At 45.4% G+C, this 19,728-nt stretch overlaps 3 protein-coding genes across 3 annotated transcripts; all 3 read right to left on the minus strand.

Moving 5' to 3' along the window:
- Window positions 1-2,598: 2,598 nt before the first annotated feature.
- Window positions 2,599-3,537, minus strand: LOC149524414 (olfactory receptor 5AR1-like). Its single transcript, XM_089778242.1, has one exon. It carries the CDS (start codon window positions 3,535-3,537, stop codon window positions 2,599-2,601), a length of 939 nt encoding a protein of 312 aa, XP_089634368.1.
- A 7,001-nt stretch (window positions 3,538-10,538) lies between these two features.
- Window positions 10,539-11,477, minus strand: LOC102445939 (olfactory receptor 5AR1-like). Its single transcript, XM_014580292.3, has one exon. The coding sequence runs from the start codon at window positions 11,475-11,477 to the stop codon at window positions 10,539-10,541; it is 939 nt and encodes a 312-aa protein (XP_014435778.3).
- A 6,493-nt stretch (window positions 11,478-17,970) lies between these two features.
- On the minus strand, window positions 17,971-18,912 carry LOC102446414 (olfactory receptor 5AR1-like). Its single transcript, XM_075928842.2, has one exon. The coding sequence runs from the start codon at window positions 18,910-18,912 to the stop codon at window positions 17,971-17,973; it is 942 nt and encodes a 313-aa protein (XP_075784957.2).
- Between the last annotated feature and the right edge of the window lie 816 nt (window positions 18,913-19,728).

Here is a 19,728-nt window from a genome sequence, read left to right on the forward strand (position 1 = left end):
GGGAGAGACTGGCAGATATTCTTATGTCTAACAATTCCCATATCTTTAATTTTTCATTATTGAATCTACACAGTAAAAATAAAATTGTTGCATAAATAACGAATTTTTAATAAATTGTGGTGTTAGAGAATGGAATTCCATGGGAGCCCAGGAGTGAAGTAACGATCTGACTTTAGTGTGAGAACCAGCAAATACTGGAGTGTGTTATTACTTCTCTATGTTGGTTTTAGAAGTTGAAATCACCAAGTCTGGGGGTGGTGAGGGTTCACTCTGTTTGCTTTTTAGTTCCAAGCTAGAGAATGGGCCTTGAAAGTCAAAGGCTCTTGTCCCATCACTCTATCATGGTGTGGACACTGTTAAAGTTACATCAATTGAACTAGCATGTCTTAGATTGACTTTACAGCTTTAACGTAGACCAACCCTGAAAAAAGCCTAGGACGGGACATAGCCCAGTCACCAGGGCATTGTCCGGCAGTGTGGAAGAGCCACTGTCAAATTGTTTCTCCCCATCAGAGAGAGGGGGATTGGTCTGTGTGTCCCACATCCCAAGGGAGAGCTCTAACCATTGGGGGACAAGATACAAAGGAAACACCACCATCCCCGCCTCTTCCACTCCCACTCATTGGTCAGCCTAGGCCTCCATTGTCTTTGCTTTCACAATGGGATGTCCCTGGGAAGGAAAGGAAATATTCCATTTCTGGGGGGTGTTAGATGTTTTCTTCCACCCCAATATTTTCAATTTTCCAAGCATTTTGAGGATTTTCAAATTCACATCAGCTTGAGCTGCATTTCTGTCTTAATTTTTGTAACCAACCCATTACCTCAAAAATCAACCCACAGCCTTCTATTTTTCCCTCACCATCCCCCCAGCCGTACCATTCCCTCTATCCCTGTTCTTCAGAGTCTAAATTACAAGACCAGAGAAGGAAGAGGAACAACTCACAGCTTATCTGCTGATATGGTATAAATATTGAGTGATTTAACTTTCTCTTTCATCCATACCAAAGAGGAAACCAAACCTTTCTGTACTATTTATTATTCAGTTTAGTGCAGAATGTCACAGTTGAGGTACACACTCCATGCTCTCTCTTAGAAACATCACCCTTACTAATACTTGTCTTTTTGACCCTTAGCTTAAAATAAAGGGCATAGAGAGTAGGTCTAGACTACATGGCTCTGCTGACAGAGCCATGTAAACTAGTTTACCCGACATAGTCAATGAAGCGGGGATTGAAATAATCCCCACTTCATTAAAATAAAAATGGCTGCCATGCTGTGCCGACAATCAGCTGATCTGGCACAGCGCGGGAGTCTAGATGCAGATTGATCAACAAAGGAAGCCTTTGTCGACCGCTCCTGAAAACCTCATTTCATGAGGCATAACGGAGCAGTCAACAAAGGCTTCTCTTATCGACCGATCCGCGTCTAGACTCCAGCACTGTGCCGGATCAGCTGATTTTTGTCACAGCTCAGTGGCCATTTTTATTTTAATGAAGTGGGGATTATTTAAATCCCCGCTTTTTTGATTATGTTGGGTAAACTAGTTTACATGGCTCTGTCGGCAGAGCCATGTAGTCTAGACATACCCTAAGAGTGAAATCAACTCTCTAACACTCATGCATGGATGGAAACCAGATGACAATCCCTACCACGACCCAATAAAGTGCAGGAAGGGCTGCAGAGTAGCAGGAGGTCGTGCAGAACTCCCTTTGGTTGAGCCATATCACACACTTTAGCCTTTCGCTTGCATAACGAAAACAACCTTGATATAAAGGAGAAAGATTGGATGCCCCTCTTTTTACCTTGTACAAAGAGCTGGATGCTGTCAACACGCACAGAATTGTAGAATCATAGGGTTGAAAGAGACCTCAGGAGGTCATCGAATCCAACCCCCTCCCCAAAACAGGACCAACTCCAACTAAATCATCCCAGCCAGGGCTTTGTGAAGCCGGGACGTAACAACTTCTAGGGATGGAAATTCAACCCCTTCCCCAGGGAACCCATCCCAGTGCTTCCCCACCCTCCTAGGGAAAGCCTTTTTCCTAATATCCCACCTAGACCTCTCCCACTGTAATTGCTCCTCATTCTGTCATGTGTCACCACTGAGAACAGCTTCTTTCCATCCTCTTTGGAACCCTCCTTCAGGAAGTTGAAGGCTTCTCTCAAATCTCCCCTCCCTCTGCTCTTCTACAGACTGATCAAGCCCAAATCCCTCAGCTTTTCCACATAGGTCATGTGTTCCCTATATATTTTAATACTCACACATGCGGAAAGGGTGTCTCCTTGAACTTTGCAGAGGAAATAGCCTACTGATGCCGACCTCAGCAGGGGCATGCAGACCTCGTTGGAATATGAACCATTTAATAACAATAACAATATTAAAATAACCAATATATGTAAGAGTAGGTTAGATAAATGTCTATCAGAGATGGTCTAGATAGTATTTGGTCCTGCCATGAGGGCAGGGGACTGGACTCGTTGACCTCTCAAGGTCCCTTCCAGTCCTAGTATTCTATGATTCTATACCTGGGCTCTGCAAAATAACAATGGAATGGGCTGGGAATTGAATTCATCTGTTTTCACTCTGCACCAATAAATTCATGAATTGCTTAAGAGTTTCTTCATGGCTTTCCTCAGGGCGTCCTTCACCTCCCTGTTCCTCAGGCTGTAGATGAGGGGGTTCAACATGGGGATCACCACTGTGTAAAACACAGAGGCTATTCTGTCAGTGTCCATGGAATAGCTGGAAGGGGGACGTAAGTACATGAAGAGTTGGCTGCCATTGAACATGATGACCACAGTCAAGTGACAAGTGCAGGTGGAGAAGGCTTTGCGCTGGCCCTTGGCAGAGCGGATCTGTAGGATGCTGGAGACGATGTAGACATAGGAGAGGAGGATGGTCACCAAGCTGCTCACTATCATAAAGCCAATGAAGGTGAACACCAATGTCTCACTGATGCGGGTGTCGGAACAGGATAGTGCCAAAAGGGGAGGAATATCACAGAAAAAATGATTGATAACATTGGAGTGGCAGAAAGAGAGCTGAATTATACACCATGTTTGTATCAGCGCATCCACCAACCCCACAGCATAGCATGCAGACACCAGCAGGTTACAAAGCCGCTTGGACATGCTGACCCTATAAAGCAGCGGGTTACAGATGGCCACATAACGGTCGTACGCCATCACAGCCAACAAGAGACACTCAACATCTGCGAAACAGACAAAGAAATACAATTGCACAGCACAGGCAGTGTGAGAAATGCTCTTCCTTTCGGCTAAGAAATTCTGCAGCATCTTAGGGGCAATTATTGAGGAATAGCAGAGATCACAGAAGGACAAATTCCTCAGGAAAAAGTACATGGGGGTGTGAAGTTGCGGGTCAATTGTGATTAACAAGATCATCCCCCCATTTCCCATCAGGTTGGTAACATAAATCAGTAGGAACAACACAAACAGGGGGACCTGCAGCTCTGGACGATCTGTCAGTCCTGAGAGAATGAACTCAGTCACCTCCGAGTGATTTCCCTCTTTCATCTCCTCTGTGCTGAGATCAAGCAGCTACAGGGAAGTGGGCAGGTGGAGGACTCTGGGGAGTTATCCCTCCTCTGTACTGAAGTGAAGAAAAATGGAGATCAGTTTCATAATGGGCACCTGTACAAGATCTAAGAAGGGCTTTTTCTACAGAGTCACATGTTCACAGCTGGTCAATCCAGGTGTTCCATACAATGTACACACTGTACACAAACCAGGACGTGGTGATTAAACATGTCAGAAAGACAAACACTCCCATTCCCTAATCCGAGCAGGGATTTTCAGGGAGTAGGAGCTCAGACAGAGGCTTTTCGTGCCGGAGATCTTGAATTCAAAACTTGCTAATCACCATGGTGTCTCCATGAGAGTGACTGTGATGTAGGACAACAGCACCTACCTGCTACGGAGAGATTGTGGTGGCTTTTCCCCTTTGTCAGCAACTGCCCGTTTAAGGCGTTCGACATGTTTTATACTGAGATCTACGAGACATGCTCCCTTACACAACTGGGAATAGCTGAGCTCAGAAAGACACAACAGCTAATTAGCGCACTCAGTGAAGCAAAGCTGCCCTTGATGCAACTTGTACACGAGGGATGAATTGGTCCACTCTTTCCTCCTCTGTTATGAAATGATGCAATTGTAACCCAGTGACAGTGACTGAAGTTAGGTTATAGTTCATCCCACCGTGTTCAGTTCAAGTTGGGACTGTGCAGAGCTGATCCACAAAGGGTGGATTTCTTTTGTGGTTCGTGGAAACCAAATCTTGAAATGTCACAGGGGTCCCTAAGATCCCGCATCCCACCTTTCTCTGCCATGGCTCCCAGGCTGAATTAAATCCTCTATGATACAGGATGGTCTCTCCTCCTGCTGAAATGTCCTGAAACATCATGTGAGACCCACACTCAAGACCCCTCCCCAATCCAATGTCTACAGCCTTTATTGCTTCAGCCGCACTGAATCAAGGTTTCATAGGTTTGTAGCACATCGGGCAAGGGGACACCAACATGATGGATGGATGGAGGGATGATAGGAGTTACTATATAGAACTTTCTGGGTGTCTGGCTGATGAGTCTTGCCCACATGCTCAGGGTTTAGCTGATCGCCATATTTGGGGTCGGGAAGGAATTTTCCTCCAGGGTAGATTGGCAGAGGCCGTGGAGGTTTTTCGCCTTCCTCTGTAGCGTGGGGTACAGATCACAGCTGGAGGATTCTTTGCATCTTGGGGTCTCCAAAGTATTTGAAGGTTTCAATATCTGAGATATAGGTGAGAGGATTATTCTAGGAGGGGTGAGGGTGAGATTCTGTGGCCTGCACTGTGCAGGGGGTCAGACTAGATGATCATAATGGTCCCTTCTGACCTTAAAGTCTATGAGTCTATGAGTCTATGCTCTGTAGCACTGAGTAACAGCAGACAAGACTTCACTGTGCTGACGGAGGTTTTCTGCTACCACTGTCAGGAAGGCAAAAGTCATCACTTGACCAGCCATGGCTCACCTCGGAGAGAGGTTATGATCACAATCTCCTTGAACATATGGTACAGGTGGACAGTGGATACGTTGAGTGCTCAGGGGAAAAAAAAGGTTGAGAACTTCTGGGCTACGTCTAGACTGGCATGATTTTCCGGAAATGCTTTTAACGGAAAAGATTTCCGTTAAAAGCATTTTCGGAACAGAGCATCTAGATTGACACGGACGATTTTCCGCAAAAGCACTTTTTGCGGAAAAGCATCCGTGCCAATCTAGACGCTCTTTTCCGAAAAAAAGCCCCAATCGCCATTTTCGCGATAGGGGCTTTTTTGCAGAAAACAAATCTGAGCTGTCTACACTGGCCCTTTTGTGCAAAAGGGACTTTTGCCTGAACAGGGGCAGAATAGTACTTCCGCAAGAAACACTGTTTTCTTACAGTAGGAAGTCAGTACTTTTGCGGAAATTCAAGCGGCCAGTGTAGACAGCTGTCAAGTATTACCGGAAAAGCGGCTGATTTTCCGGAAAAACTGGCCAGGCTAGACACAGCCCTGATGTACACCGCCCAAGGCAGGAGATGACCTGTAACCACACACTCTATTTATCAACATTAGTCACCAGGTTGTCTTCTCACGTACAAGGAGCCTTCTGATTAAGGGGCCTGGTTCCTCTGTCTCAAACCCCAGGTGTGTCAACGGGACATTTCTTTCCTCAGTCCTCTTAACTGGGTCCATATCGCACCCCTGCATGAGGTGCTTGAATTTCTGTGTTGGCAACACCTGGCACCAGAGGAAGGGGCACAGAGAGGAAGCTGGCACCGGAGGAAGGGGGCACAGAGAGGCAAAAGACACCAGGCTGAGGGCCAGTCAGGGCAAGGACACACACATATCTAGTCTCAACATTCTGTTCCACTGTCACCCCCCACTCCCAACACAGGCGTACACAGTGCATCCACTCCCCATACACAACCTGCATCTGAGCTCAGCTGGAGTGTAGAGGAACCTCTACTGGGAAGCGGAGACAGCTGGAATATTTCCAACAGCCCTGAAGAAAATGAATTGAAGGGGATTCTACTGCCGTGGTGGGGACACAGGACTAGATTTCCCGACAGGTCTTTTCCATTGGTAGCTTGTCTGAGGCCTGGTTTATGCTCAAAAATTACATCAACCGAGCTCTGTTACACAAGACTGAGAAACTTTTCACAACCTGGGCAAGGCAGCTGCGTGGCACTAAACCTCGGTGTCATTCTTTCATTGACCTAGCTCTTGGAGAGGTGGGTTAACCATATGGTTGGAAAAACCCCTTGCAACAATGTGGAATGTATCTACACTAGGTGCTGGTTCAGCTCCATAGCTAAGTCATTGTAAAGGCTTTTGTATAGATGTTCCCTCAATGGATGGAGGGAATTTTTCCCTTCTCTCATAAGGCTATTGTTCTCTCCCTTTGCTGTCACTCTTCTTCCTCTTTTATTTTGGTTTTTCAATTGGTACATATATTCAGAACAGTTATAATTTCTCTTCCGAGGAGAAGGCTTCAAGTCATTTCAATTAAAGACTGAAATGCTCTTCAACTGACCGCTTTGCCCCTGATTTGATGGTACCACACTGGTTTTCTTCCCTTCACTTATGAGTGGAGAAGAATAGAAGCACTACCTGGTCGAACATTTACCTCAGAGGAGGTCCCCATGCTAATCTGTAACTTTAAAAACAGCGAGTGGTCCCTGTGGCACCTTAGAGACTTAGCAACATAAAGAGAATCATGAACATTGGTGGGCAAAACCCATTTCCTCAGATGAAATGGAATGGCAATAACACAAACCAAGTGATCTACAGAACTTCAGAGGTGCCTGTCAGTTGTAGGACCTGTGTTAATGAGGCTAATTAAATGGCTAGCCGTGTCCCATTCAGAGCTAATGATGTGAAATGTGAATGTCACAGGCATAGGCAATTGCCTTCGTAGGGCGTTAACCAGTTAATGCCGTCATTCAAGCCCAGGGAGACAGTGTCAAACATATAAATGAGCTCCAATTCAGCACTCTCTCTCTCTCTCTGTCATTCAGTGGTGAAACCCCTTTGTAGAAGAAGGGTTACTCTTAAATCTGGCATGGAATGGCCAGGCAGGTTAAATGTTCCCCTCCAGCTTTAGGTGTATTACCATTTCTGATGCCTGAAATGTGTCCCTTTGTCGTAGGACATTGACCTGTATGCTAACCATGCCCATGTCACCGTGAATGCCTTTGGAACAGCTTCCTGGGATAGCAGGGGTTAACCTTGGCTTGGAGTCTTACAGGTTTGCTCCCTGGAGAACCTTTGCTCCCTGCAGAAGATCTGTGCAGAGCCCATGCAATTAATGTTGTTGCCTTGTTTTTCCTTGTCAGTATTGGAAACTCTGAGACACCGTCGGCTCCTTGGTGGGACATGTAGGGTGAATGTGAAGAATGCAGCACTCCTGTACGGAATGAGGAGCTGCGGTGCCACTCTTGCATATCGGTTTTATACCATTGTTCCTCTATCTCCATGAGAAGGAATGTTGGTTTACTACGTTAAGCCTTAATCTACCACTCTGTAATTTTGATTTTAGTTACTGGTGCACCTGTAGATTTCTTGTATAACAGAGACATTTCCTTTCTCTGTGTTTCAGCTCATCTGTGAAATGGAGGAAAATATTTTCCTACCTAACATGAAGGTTGTGACGATAAATGCAATCAAAACTGCAGAGTGCTCAAAGTTACTACATTGACAAGGGCCATATAAGGACCTAGAGACATTTATGAAGCCTGTAATAAGGCAGCCAAGCCTAGTCACTCTCACCCATAGGTGGGCAAAGGTTGGCAGAAAGAATTTCCAATCCCCATTTTCATACTTGTCCGTACTCAAGTCCTGGATTTGTGAATGCTTTTGAAAATGCTGCCTCTGGACAGTTAGGGAAGAGGAAACTACCAATGGGAGAGACTGGCAGATATTCTTATGTCTAACAATTCCCATATCTTTAATTTTTCATTATTGAATCTACACAGTAAAAATAAAATTGTTGCATAAATAACGAATTTTTAATAAATTGTGGTGTTAGAGAATGGAATTCCATGGGAGCCCAGGAGTGAAGTAACGATCTGACTTTAGTGTGAGAACCAGCAAATACTGGAGTGTGTTATTACTTCTCTATGTTGGTTTTAGAAGTTGAAATCACCAAGTCTGGGGGTGGTGAGGGTTCACTCTGTTTGCTTTTTAGTTCCAAGCTAGAGAATGGGCCTTGAAAGTCAAAGGCTCTTGTCCCATCACTCTATCATGGTGTGGACACTGTTAAAGTTACATCAATTGAACTAGCATGTCTTAGATTGACTTTACAGCTTTAACGTAGACCAACCCTGAAAAAAGCCTAGGACGGGACATAGCCCAGTCACCAGGGCATTGTCCGGCAGTGTGGAAGAGCCACTGTCAAATTGTTTCTCCCCATCAGAGAGAGGGGGATTGGTCTGTGTGTCCCACATCCCAAGGGAGAGCTCTAACCATTGGGGGACAAGATACAAAGGAAACACCACCATCCCCGCCTCTTCCACTCCCACTCATTGGTCAGCCTAGGCCTCCATTGTCTTTGCTTTCACAATGGGATGTCCCTGGGAAGGAAAGGAAATATTCCATTTCTGGGGGGTGTTAGATGTTTTCTTCCACCCCAATATTTTCAATTTTCCAAGCATTTTGAGGATTTTCAAATTCACATCAGCTTGAGCTGCATTTCTGTCTTAATTTTTGTAACCAACCCATTACCTCAAAAATCAACCCACAGCCTTCTATTTTTCCCTCACCATCCCCCCAGCCGTACCATTCCCTCTATCCCTGTTCTTCAGAGTCTAAATTACAAGACCAGAGAAGGAAGAGGAACAACTCACAGCTTATCTGCTGATATGGTATAAATATTGAGTGATTTAACTTTCTCTTTCATCCATACCAAAGAGGAAACCAAACCTTTCTGTACTATTTATTATTCAGTTTAGTGCAGAATGTCACAGTTGAGGTACACACTCCATGCTCTCTCTTAGAAACATCACCCTTACTAATACTTGTCTTTTTGACCCTTAGCTTAAAATAAAGGGCATAGAGAGTAGGTCTAGACTACATGGCTCTGCTGACAGAGCCATGTAAACTAGTTTACCCGACATAGTCAATGAAGCGGGGATTGAAATAATCCCCACTTCATTAAAATAAAAATGGCTGCCATGCTGTGCCGACAATCAGCTGATCTGGCACAGCGCGGGAGTCTAGATGCAGATTGATCAACAAAGGAAGCCTTTGTCGACCGCTCCTGAAAACCTCATTTCATGAGGCATAACGGAGCAGTCAACAAAGGCTTCTCTTATCGACCGATCCGCGTCTAGACTCCAGCACTGTGCCGGATCAGCTGATTTTTGTCACAGCTCAGTGGCCATTTTTATTTTAATGAAGTGGGGATTATTTAAATCCCCGCTTTTTTGATTATGTTGGGTAAACTAGTTTACATGGCTCTGTCGGCAGAGCCATGTAGTCTAGACATACCCTAAGAGTGAAATCAACTCTCTAACACTCATGCATGGATGGAAACCAGATGACAATCCCTACCACGACCCAATAAAGTGCAGGAAGGGCTGCAGAGTAGCAGGAGGTCGTGCAGAACTCCCTTTGGTTGAGCCATATCACACACTTTAGCCTTTCGCTTGCATAACGAAAACAACCTTGATATAAAGGAGAAAGATTGGATGCCCCTCTTTTTACCTTGTACAAAGAGCTGGATGCTGTCAACACGCACAGAATTGTAGAATCATAGGGTTGAAAGAGACCTCAGGAGGTCATCGAATCCAACCCCCTCCCCAAAACAGGACCAACTCCAACTAAATCATCCCAGCCAGGGCTTTGTGAAGCCGGGACGTAACAACTTCTAGGGATGGAAATTCAACCCCTTCCCCAGGGAACCCATCCCAGTGCTTCCCCACCCTCCTAGGGAAAGCCTTTTTCCTAATATCCCACCTAGACCTCTCCCACTGTAATTGCTCCTCATTCTGTCATGTGTCACCACTGAGAACAGCTTCTTTCCATCCTCTTTGGAACCCTCCTTCAGGAAGTTGAAGGCTTCTCTCAAATCTCCCCTCCCTCTGCTCTTCTACAGACTGATCAAGCCCAAATCCCTCAGCTTTTCCACATAGGTCATGTGTTCCCTATATATTTTAATACTCACACATGCGGAAAGGGTGTCTCCTTGAACTTTGCAGAGGAAATAGCCTACTGATGCCGACCTCAGCAGGGGCATGCAGACCTCGTTGGAATATGAACCATTTAATAACAATAACAATATTAAAATAACCAATATATGTAAGAGTAGGTTAGATAAATGTCTATCAGAGATGGTCTAGATAGTATTTGGTCCTGCCATGAGGGCAGGGGACTGGACTCGTTGACCTCTCAAGGTCCCTTCCAGTCCTAGTATTCTATGATTCTATACCTGGGCTCTGCAAAATAACAATGGAATGGGCTGGGAATTGAATTCATCTGTTTTCACTCTGCACCAATAAATTCATGAATTGCTTAAGAGTTTCTTCATGGCTTTCCTCAGGGCGTCCTTCACCTCCCTGTTCCTCAGGCTGTAGATGAGGGGGTTCAACATGGGGATCACCACTGTGTAAAACACAGAGGCTATTCTGTCAGTGTCCATGGAATAGCTGGAAGGGGGACGTAAGTACATGAAGAGTTGGCTGCCATTGAACATGATGACCACAGTCAAGTGACAAGTGCAGGTGGAGAAGGCTTTGCGCTGGCCCTTGGCAGAGCGGATCTGTAGGATGCTGGAGACGATGTAGACATAGGAGAGGAGGATGGTCACCAAGCTGCTCACTATCATAAAGCCAATGAAGGTGAACACCAATGTCTCACTGATGCGGGTGTCGGAACAGGATAGTGCCAAAAGGGGAGGAATATCACAGAAAAAATGATTGATAACATTGGAGTGGCAGAAAGAGAGCTGAATTATACACCATGTTTGTATCAGCGCATCCACCAACCCCACAGCATAGCATGCAGACACCAGCAGGTTACAAAGCCGCTTGGACATGCTGACCCTATAAAGCAGCGGGTTACAGATGGCCACATAACGGTCGTACGCCATCACAGCCAACAAGAGACACTCAACATCTGCGAAACAGACAAAGAAATACAATTGCACAGCACAGGCAGTGTGAGAAATGCTCTTCCTTTCGGCTAAGAAATTCTGCAGCATCTTAGGGGCAATTATTGAGGAATAGCAGAGATCACAGAAGGACAAATTCCTCAGGAAAAAGTACATGGGGGTGTGAAGTTGCGGGTCAATTGTGATTAACAAGATCATCCCCCCATTTCCCATCAGGTTGGTAACATAAATCAGTAGGAACAACACAAACAGGGGGACCTGCAGCTCTGGACGATCTGTCAGTCCTGAGAGAATGAACTCAGTCACCTCCGAGTGATTTCCCTCTTTCATCTCCTCTGTGCTGAGATCAAGCAGCTACAGGGAAGTGGGCAGGTGGAGGACTCTGGGGAGTTATCCCTCCTCTGTACTGAAGTGAAGAAAAATGGAGATCAGTTTCATAATGGGCACCTGTACAAGATCTAAGAAGGGCTTTTTCTACAGAGTCACATGTTCACAGCTGGTCAATCCAGGTGTTCCATACAATGTACACACTGTACACAAACCAGGACGTGGTGATTAAACATGTCAGAAAGACAAACACTCCCATTCCCTAATCCGAGCAGGGATTTTCAGGGAGTAGGAGCTCAGACAGAGGCTTTTCGTGCCGGAGATCTTGAATTCAAAACTTGCTAATCACCATGGTGTCTCCATGAGAGTGACTGTGATGTAGGACAACAGCACCTACCTGCTACGGAGAGATTGTGGTGGCTTTTCCCCTTTGTCAGCAACTGCCCGTTTAAGGCGTTCGACATGTTTTATACTGAGATCTACGAGACATGCTCCCTTACACAACTGGGAATAGCTGAGCTCAGAAAGACACAACAGCTAATTAGCGCACTCAGTGAAGCAAAGCTGCCCTTGATGCAACTTGTACACGAGGGATGAATTGGTCCACTCTTTCCTCCTCTGTTATGAAATGATGCAATTGTAACCCAGTGACAGTGACTGAAGTTAGGTTATAGTTCATCCCACCGTGTTCAGTTCAAGTTGGGACTGTGCAGAGCTGATCCACAAAGGGTGGATTTCTTTTGTGGTTCGTGGAAACCAAATCTTGAAATGTCACAGGGGTCCCTAAGATCCCGCATCCCACCTTTCTCTGCCATGGCTCCCAGGCTGAATTAAATCCTCTATGATACAGGATGGTCTCTCCTCCTGCTGAAATGTCCTGAAACATCATGTGAGACCCACACTCAAGACCCCTCCCCAATCCAATGTCTACATCCTTTATTGCTTCAGCCGCACTGAATCAAGGTTTCATAGGTTTGTAGCACATCGGGCAAGGGGACACCAACATGATGGATGGATGGAGGGATGATAGGAGTTACTATATAGAACTTTCTGGGTGTCTGGCTGATGAGTCTTGCCCACATGCTCAGGGTTTAGCTGATCGCCATATTTGGGGTCGGGAAGGAATTTTCCTCCAGGGTAGATTGGCAGAGGCCGTGGAGGTTTTTCGCCTTCCTCTGTAGCGTGGGGTACAGATCACAGCTGGAGGATTCTTTGCATCTTGGGGTCTCCAAAGTATTTGAAGGTTTCAATATCTGAGATATAGGTGAGAGGATTATTCTAGGAGGGGTGAGGGTGAGATTCTGTGGCCTGCACTGTGCAGGGGGTCAGACTAGATGATCATAATGGTCCCTTCTGACCTTAAAGTCTATGAGTCTATGAGTCTATGCTCTGTAGCACTGAGTAACAGCAGACAAGACTTCACTGTGCTGACGGAGGTTTTCTGCTACCACTGTCAGGAAGGCAAAAGTCATCACTTGACCAGCCATGGCTCACCTCGGAGAGAGGTTATGATCACAATCTCCTTGAACATATGGTACAGGTGGACAGTGGATACGTTGAGTGCTCAGGGGAAAAAAAAGGTTGAGAACTTCTGAGCTACGTCTAGACTGGCATGATTTTCCGGAAATGCTTTTAACGGAAAAGATTTCCGTTAAAAGCATTTTCGGAACAGAGCATCTAGATTGACACGGACGATTTTCCGCAAAAGCACTTTTTGCGGAAAAGCATCCGTGCCAATCTAGACGCTCTTTTCCGAAAAAAAGCCCCAATCGCCATTTTCGCGATAGGGGCTTTTTTGCAGAAAACAAATCTGAGCTGTCTACACTGGCCCTTTTGTGCAAAAGGGACTTTTGCCTGAACAGGGGCAGAATAGTACTTCCGCAAGAAACACTGTTTTCTTACAGTAGGAAGTCAGTACTTTTGCGGAAATTCAAGCGGCCAGTGTAGACAGCTGTCAAGTATTACCGGAAAAGCGGCTGATTTTCCGGAAAAACTGGCCAGGCTAGACACAGCCCTGATGTACACCGCCCAAGGCAGGAGATGACCTGTAACCACACACTCTATTTATCAACATTAGTCACCAGGTTGTCTTCTCACGTACAAGGAGCCTTCTGGTTAAGGGGCCTGGTTCCTCTGTCTCAAACCCCAGGTGTGTCAACGGACATTTCTTTCCTCAGTCCTCTTAACTGGGTCCATATCGCACCCCTGCATGAGGTGCTTGAATTTCTGTGTTGGCAACACCTGGCACCAGAGGAAGGGGCACAGAGAGGAAGCGGGCATCGGAGGAAGGGGGCACAGAGAGGCAAAAGACACCAGGCTGAGGACCAGTCAGGGCAAGGACACACACATATCTAGTCTCAACATTCTGTTCCACTGTCACCCTCCACCCCCCACTCCCAACACAGGCATGCACAGTGCATCCACTCCCCATACACAACCTGCATCTGAGCTCAGCCGGAGCGTAGAGGAACCTCTACTGGGAAGCTGAGACGGCTGGAATATTTCCAACAGCCCTGAGCAAAATGAATTGAAGGGGATTCTACTGCCGTGGTGGGGACACAGGTCTGGATTTCCCGACAGGTCTTTTCCATTGGTAGCTTGTCTGAGGCCTGGTTTATGCTCAAAAATTACATCAACCGAGCTCTGTTACACAAGACTGAGAAACTTTTCACAACCTGGGCAAGGCAGCTGCGTGGCACTAAACCTCGGTGTCATTCTTTCATTGACCTAGCTCTTGGAGAGGTGGGTTAACCATGTGGTTGGAAAAACCCCTTGCAACAATGTGGAATGTATCTACACTAGGTGCTGGTTCAGCTCCATAGCTAAGTCATTGTAAAGGCTTTTGTATAGATGTTCCCTCAATGGATAGAGGGAATTTTTCCCTTCTCTCCTAAGGCTATTGTTCTCTCCCTTTGCTGTCACTCTTCTTCCTCTTTTATTTTGGTTTTTCAATTGGTACATATATTCAGAACAGTTATAATTTCTCTTCCGAGGAGAAGGCTTCAAGTCATTTCAATTAAAGACTGAAATGCTCTTCAACTGACCGCTTTGCCCCTGATTTGATGGTACCACACTGGTTTTCTTCCCTTCACTTATGAGTGGAGAAGAATAGAAGCACTACCTGGTCGAACATTTACCTCAGAGGGGGTCCCCATGCTAGTCTGTAACTTTAAAAACAGCGAGTGGTCCCTGTGGCACCTTAGAGACTTAGCAACATAAAGAGAATCATGAACATTGGTGGGCAAAACCCATTTCCTCAGATGAAATGGAATGGCAATAACACAAACCAAGTGATCTACAGAACTTCAGAGGTGCCTGTCAGTTGTAGGACCTGTGTTAATGAGGCTAATTAAATGGCTAGTCGTGTCCCATTCAGAGCTAATGATGTGAAATGTGAATGTCACAGGCATAGGCAATTGCCTTCGTAGGGCGTTAACCAGTTAATGCCGTCATTCAAGCCCAGGGAGACATTGTCAAACATATAAATGAGCTCCAATTCAGCACTCTCTCTCTCTCTCTGTCATTCAGTGGTGAAACCCCTTTGTAGAAGAAGGGTTACTCTTAAATCTGGCATGGAATGGCCAGGCAGGTTAAAATATTCCCCTCCAACTTTAGGTGTATTACCATTTCTGATGCCTGACATGTGTCCCTTTGTCGTAGGACATTGACCTGTTTGCTAACCATGCCCATGTCACCGTGAATGCCTTTGGAACAGCTTCCTGGGATAGCAGGGGTTAACCTTGGCTTGGAGTCTTACAGGTTTGCTCCCTGGAGAACCTTTGCTCCCTGCAGAAGATCTGTGCAGAGCCCATGCAATTAATGTTGTTGCCTTGTTTTCCCTTTTGAAACTAGAGGGTTAGGTGTCCCTTCAGGCCCATTGAACATGATAGTACAAGGATGGGAATGGTTTCCGCTTTCTTTGTTGGCCACCTCTCCAAAAGTCCCTAAGTCATTTCCTTACATTGCCTAGATAGAACAGGCAACTCTTCCCCCAAACACGAGGGTCCAGCTACTGAGGAACGACGGTAATCTGAGTAGAATTAAAGCTGGAGTCCCAGTGCTCTAGCTCAGAATCACGCCATTCTACAGCATGTCCTGGGGAAGGTGAACCAGACTTTTGTACGTATCATTTGGGCTCCTCTCTCTCACTGTTCCTTCCACAACTGGTCAGTTTTGAATCAATCCTTTCAAACCCCTCGCATCTCAGATACTCTGTTACTCATGGATGATATGAAATTAACATTCTTCTGAAAAGTGCTCTGAGAGCTGTAGATTGGCAAAGCTGCGTGCTATTTCACACATTGAGTTCTGCAGCAATTGTATAAACTTTTCTGCTCACTTTCTTTCTCTTTTCACCTGGATTAATCCCAGTTTGGGGCTTTAGCCTAGACACCAGGGCTATGAAAAGAGCTCACACCCAATGCTCTGGGTTACACCTCTGGGAGCCTCATGAACAAGAGAATCCCGTGCTGCTTTTCAACCCGTCAGCACAGTCCACAAACCTCTCAGTCAAAGGGCCTAGGAGTACTTCTTGGAATGTGTTACTTGTCCTGTCCAGCCCCACTTAAACAATAACCACTGATATCAAGTGGGTCATTAACCAAAAAAAATGACAGGCACAAATCCTGTTTTCAAATAGAGGTTCCCAAACATGTCAAAGAAAACACACACTGGCTTAGAGAACACAATGCAACACTTTTATTGATTCCAGAAGGACACATCTTAAGTCATGAGACATAAAAGTCAGAATAGGTTGCAAAGAAATAAAAGGTAAAATACATCTAATGCTGTAGCTAGACAGGAACCCCCCTGTAACATTCATTTTTGCTTGCCTGGAGCATGCTGGGCACACAAAACAGAAGGCCTGGATATGGCAGGCTGCTGTGACCATAAATGGCTGTAAACAGAGATATGTCAATTGCTGACCAAGAAGCTGCCGAGGAGTGCCCTTGACTAAATCCCATATTGATATGAACACACAGCCGTCCGCGGGGGGAGGAATCTCTCGCCCAGTAAAAAAAGTCTAGTACTCACAATTTAGTTATTTCTTTTGCAAGTGTAAATTAACTTGAAACTTGCTTGTAAGAACTGGCGCCACAAAACGAACCAGTACAATTTGGCATCTTAAGATAAAAAAGAGGATACGGGCCCCAAGGGGTATAAAGATGGGTCCAGCAGCACATTTACTTTAAGTATCAATCTACCATCTATCTGCTGGTCGGGTTAGGTGTTTACCCTCCCGAGGTTCCAAGGGGACGCACACCTCGTATTCGTCTTTCCTAGAAATTAAGGGACCGGCCCTGGCTTGACCCGCTGGAGTCGAGAGGCACAAAAGGGGGTAAAAATTGTACCTGAATGTGGGCCTTTGTCTTAAGTGTACACATAAACTTAAAGCTCTTTAAAGATTAAGCTGTCACTTGGTACCATTATTTCTATTTTCTATCTTTATTTTCTTTGTAACCATTTTTAAAATCTGTATTTGCTAGCAGTTAAAAAATAGAGCAATAGCCATTGTAACCATATGCTTTTATAAGTCTTTTTAATAAACCTGTAACTGTTTAAGTTTTTAACCTGCCTCCTTCAGTTGCTGTAACAGAACCAAGCACAATTTAAAAATACTTCAGCCGGTCATAAAAAACAGGTATAGAAGAAGCTTGGAAGTTTGAATCGTGCCACTCCCAGGTGACAAATCCATTGGGGCATCTCTCAATCTTCCCTAGACTGCCCGCTGAGAAGGGATCTTGTATCCTAGCAGCTAAAATCTAAAATGTAATAAGCTCTTCCTATTAACTCGGGGCGTCTGTCAGCCTGTTAGCTGCCCTCTGCGACGGGACCCCGGTCCTAGCAGTAAAGTCACAAACGTTAAACCCTTTTCTCGGAAACATACACACACACACTGCCCTAACCATCGGCTGACAAATGCCTAACTTAATGAGGGAAATTAATTCAATGCAAAGATACTTTTCACCACCGCCATCAGTCTTACTGGCTAGTTGTATTTCAGCCAGACCCTTTGAAATTGAAAGATCCCAAGCTGCATATCTCCCATCTATGTAACTCAGGAAGAGCACAGCTGCACACAAAGAGCTACAGGTTAGCAGGAGGGTGCAAAACTCCCTTTCATTTAGTCATAGACATCACATACTTCAGACTCGTGACTGTACAACAAAACCTACCCTGGTACAACAAAGAGGGGGACAGATCAGATGCCATGCGCTTTGATCGAAATGAAAACAACTCCATGCTTTCAAAGCATATCACATATATTTTAATGCTCACAGATGTGAAATGGGCCTCCTTGAATATTGAAGAAGAAACAGATACACAAAGGAAGTTTTGATCTCTGTCGGAGACAGCAGGCCTGATTTGGATAGAAATAAATTAAAAACGCAGTATAACAAAAAACAACATTAGCATGGACTCTGGAAGTCAACCTACAATGGACTGGGAATTGAATTCATTTGTTTCCACATAACATCACAGAAGCAGTACTGAGTTAACAAGATTTTCTGATGAGTTTTTTCGTTGCTTTCCTCAAGGCATCCTTCACCTCCGTGTTCCTCAGGCTGTAGATGAGGGGGTTCAACATGGGGATCACCAGCGTGTAGAACACAGAGGCTATTTTGTCGGTCTCCATTGAATAGCTGGAGGGAGGGCGTAAATACATGAAGAGTTGGCTGCCATGAAACATGCCCACCACTGTCAAGTGGCAAGCGCAGGTGGAGAAGGCTTTGCGCCGACCCTCGGCAGAGCGGATCTGAAGGATGCTGGAGATGATGTAAAAATACGAGAGGAGGACAATCACCACACTGCTCACTACAATGAAGCCAACTAAGGTAAGAATCACAGTCTCACTGATGAAGGTGTCGGAAGAGGAGAGCGCCAGCAATGGAGGAATATCACAGTAGAAGTGATTGATGATGTTGGAGCGGCAGAATGACAGCCGGAATGTAAAACATGTTTCTATCAATGCATCCACCAGCCCCACAACACACACCCCAGCCACTAGCTGGCTGCAATACTGTCTGGACATGATGACCCTATAGAGCAGCGGGTTACAGATGGCCACATAACGGTCATACGCCATCACAACCAGCAACAGACACTCAAGATCTGCAAAATAGACAAAGAAATACATTTGCACAGCACAGGCAGTGCGAGAAATACTTTTCCTTTCAGCCAAGAAAATCTGCAGCATCTTTGGGGAAATTATTGAGGAATAGCAGAGATCACAGAAAGACAAATTCCTGAGGAAAAAGTACATGGGGGTGTGAAGTTGCGGGTCAATTGTGATTAACAAGATCATCCCCCCATTTCCCATCAGGTTGGTAACATAAATTAGTAGGAACAACACAAACAGGGGGACCTGCAGCTCTTGACGATCTGTCAGTCCTAAGAGAACGAACTCAGTCACCTCTGAGTGATTTCCCTCTTCCATCTCCTCTGTGCTGAGATCAAGCAGCTACAGAGAAGTGGGCAGGTGGAGGACTCTGGTGAGTTATCCCTCCTCTGTAATAAAGTGAAGAAAAATGGAGATCAGTTTCATAATGGACATCTGTACAAGATCCAAGAAGGGCTTTTTCTACAGAGTCAGATGTTCACAGCCGGTAAATCCAGGTGTTCCATACAATGCACACACTGTACACAAACCAGGACATGGTGATTAAACATGTCAGAAAGACAAACACTCCTATTCCCTAATCCGTTCAGCAAACAGCGACTTGTGAGTCTGCTTTTGGACAATTAGGGTGAAAATCATCTCAGAAGAGATTACTCCTTAGCTCCAGGAGAGGGTGAGAGTAAAAGAGTTTTATTCTTTCTACAGTCTTTGGGCAAAGGGAGCTCTGTGGCTGGGCATATCAGTTTAGGACAAAACTTAGTTGCTGTGCTAAGTAAGTTTTTGGCATCTGAAAATGGCACTTACATTAGTCTGTGCTAAAATCCAGATACAGAGGAAGAGGAACTTGCCTCTGTGACTAGGTAATTGCCTATTTTTTCCAACCAAAGAGGTCACTCTGTTTTTTCAGGAAGTAGGAGCTCAGACAGAGGCTTTTCATGCCGGAGATCTTGAATTCAAAGCCTGCTAATCAGCATGGTGTCTACATGAGCGTGACTGTGATGCACGACAACAGCACCTACCTGTTGCAAAGAGAATTGTGGTGGCTTTTCCCCTTTGTCAGCAACTGCCCGTTTAAGGCGCTTGACATGTTTTATACTGAGATCTGGGAGACATGCTCCCGTACACAACTGGGAA

Source organism: Pelodiscus sinensis, chromosome 5 (assembly GCF_052426305.1).
Source record: "Pelodiscus sinensis isolate ZL-2025 chromosome 5, ASM5242630v1, whole genome shotgun sequence".
Taxonomy (NCBI): Eukaryota; Metazoa; Chordata; order Testudines; family Trionychidae; genus Pelodiscus; species Pelodiscus sinensis.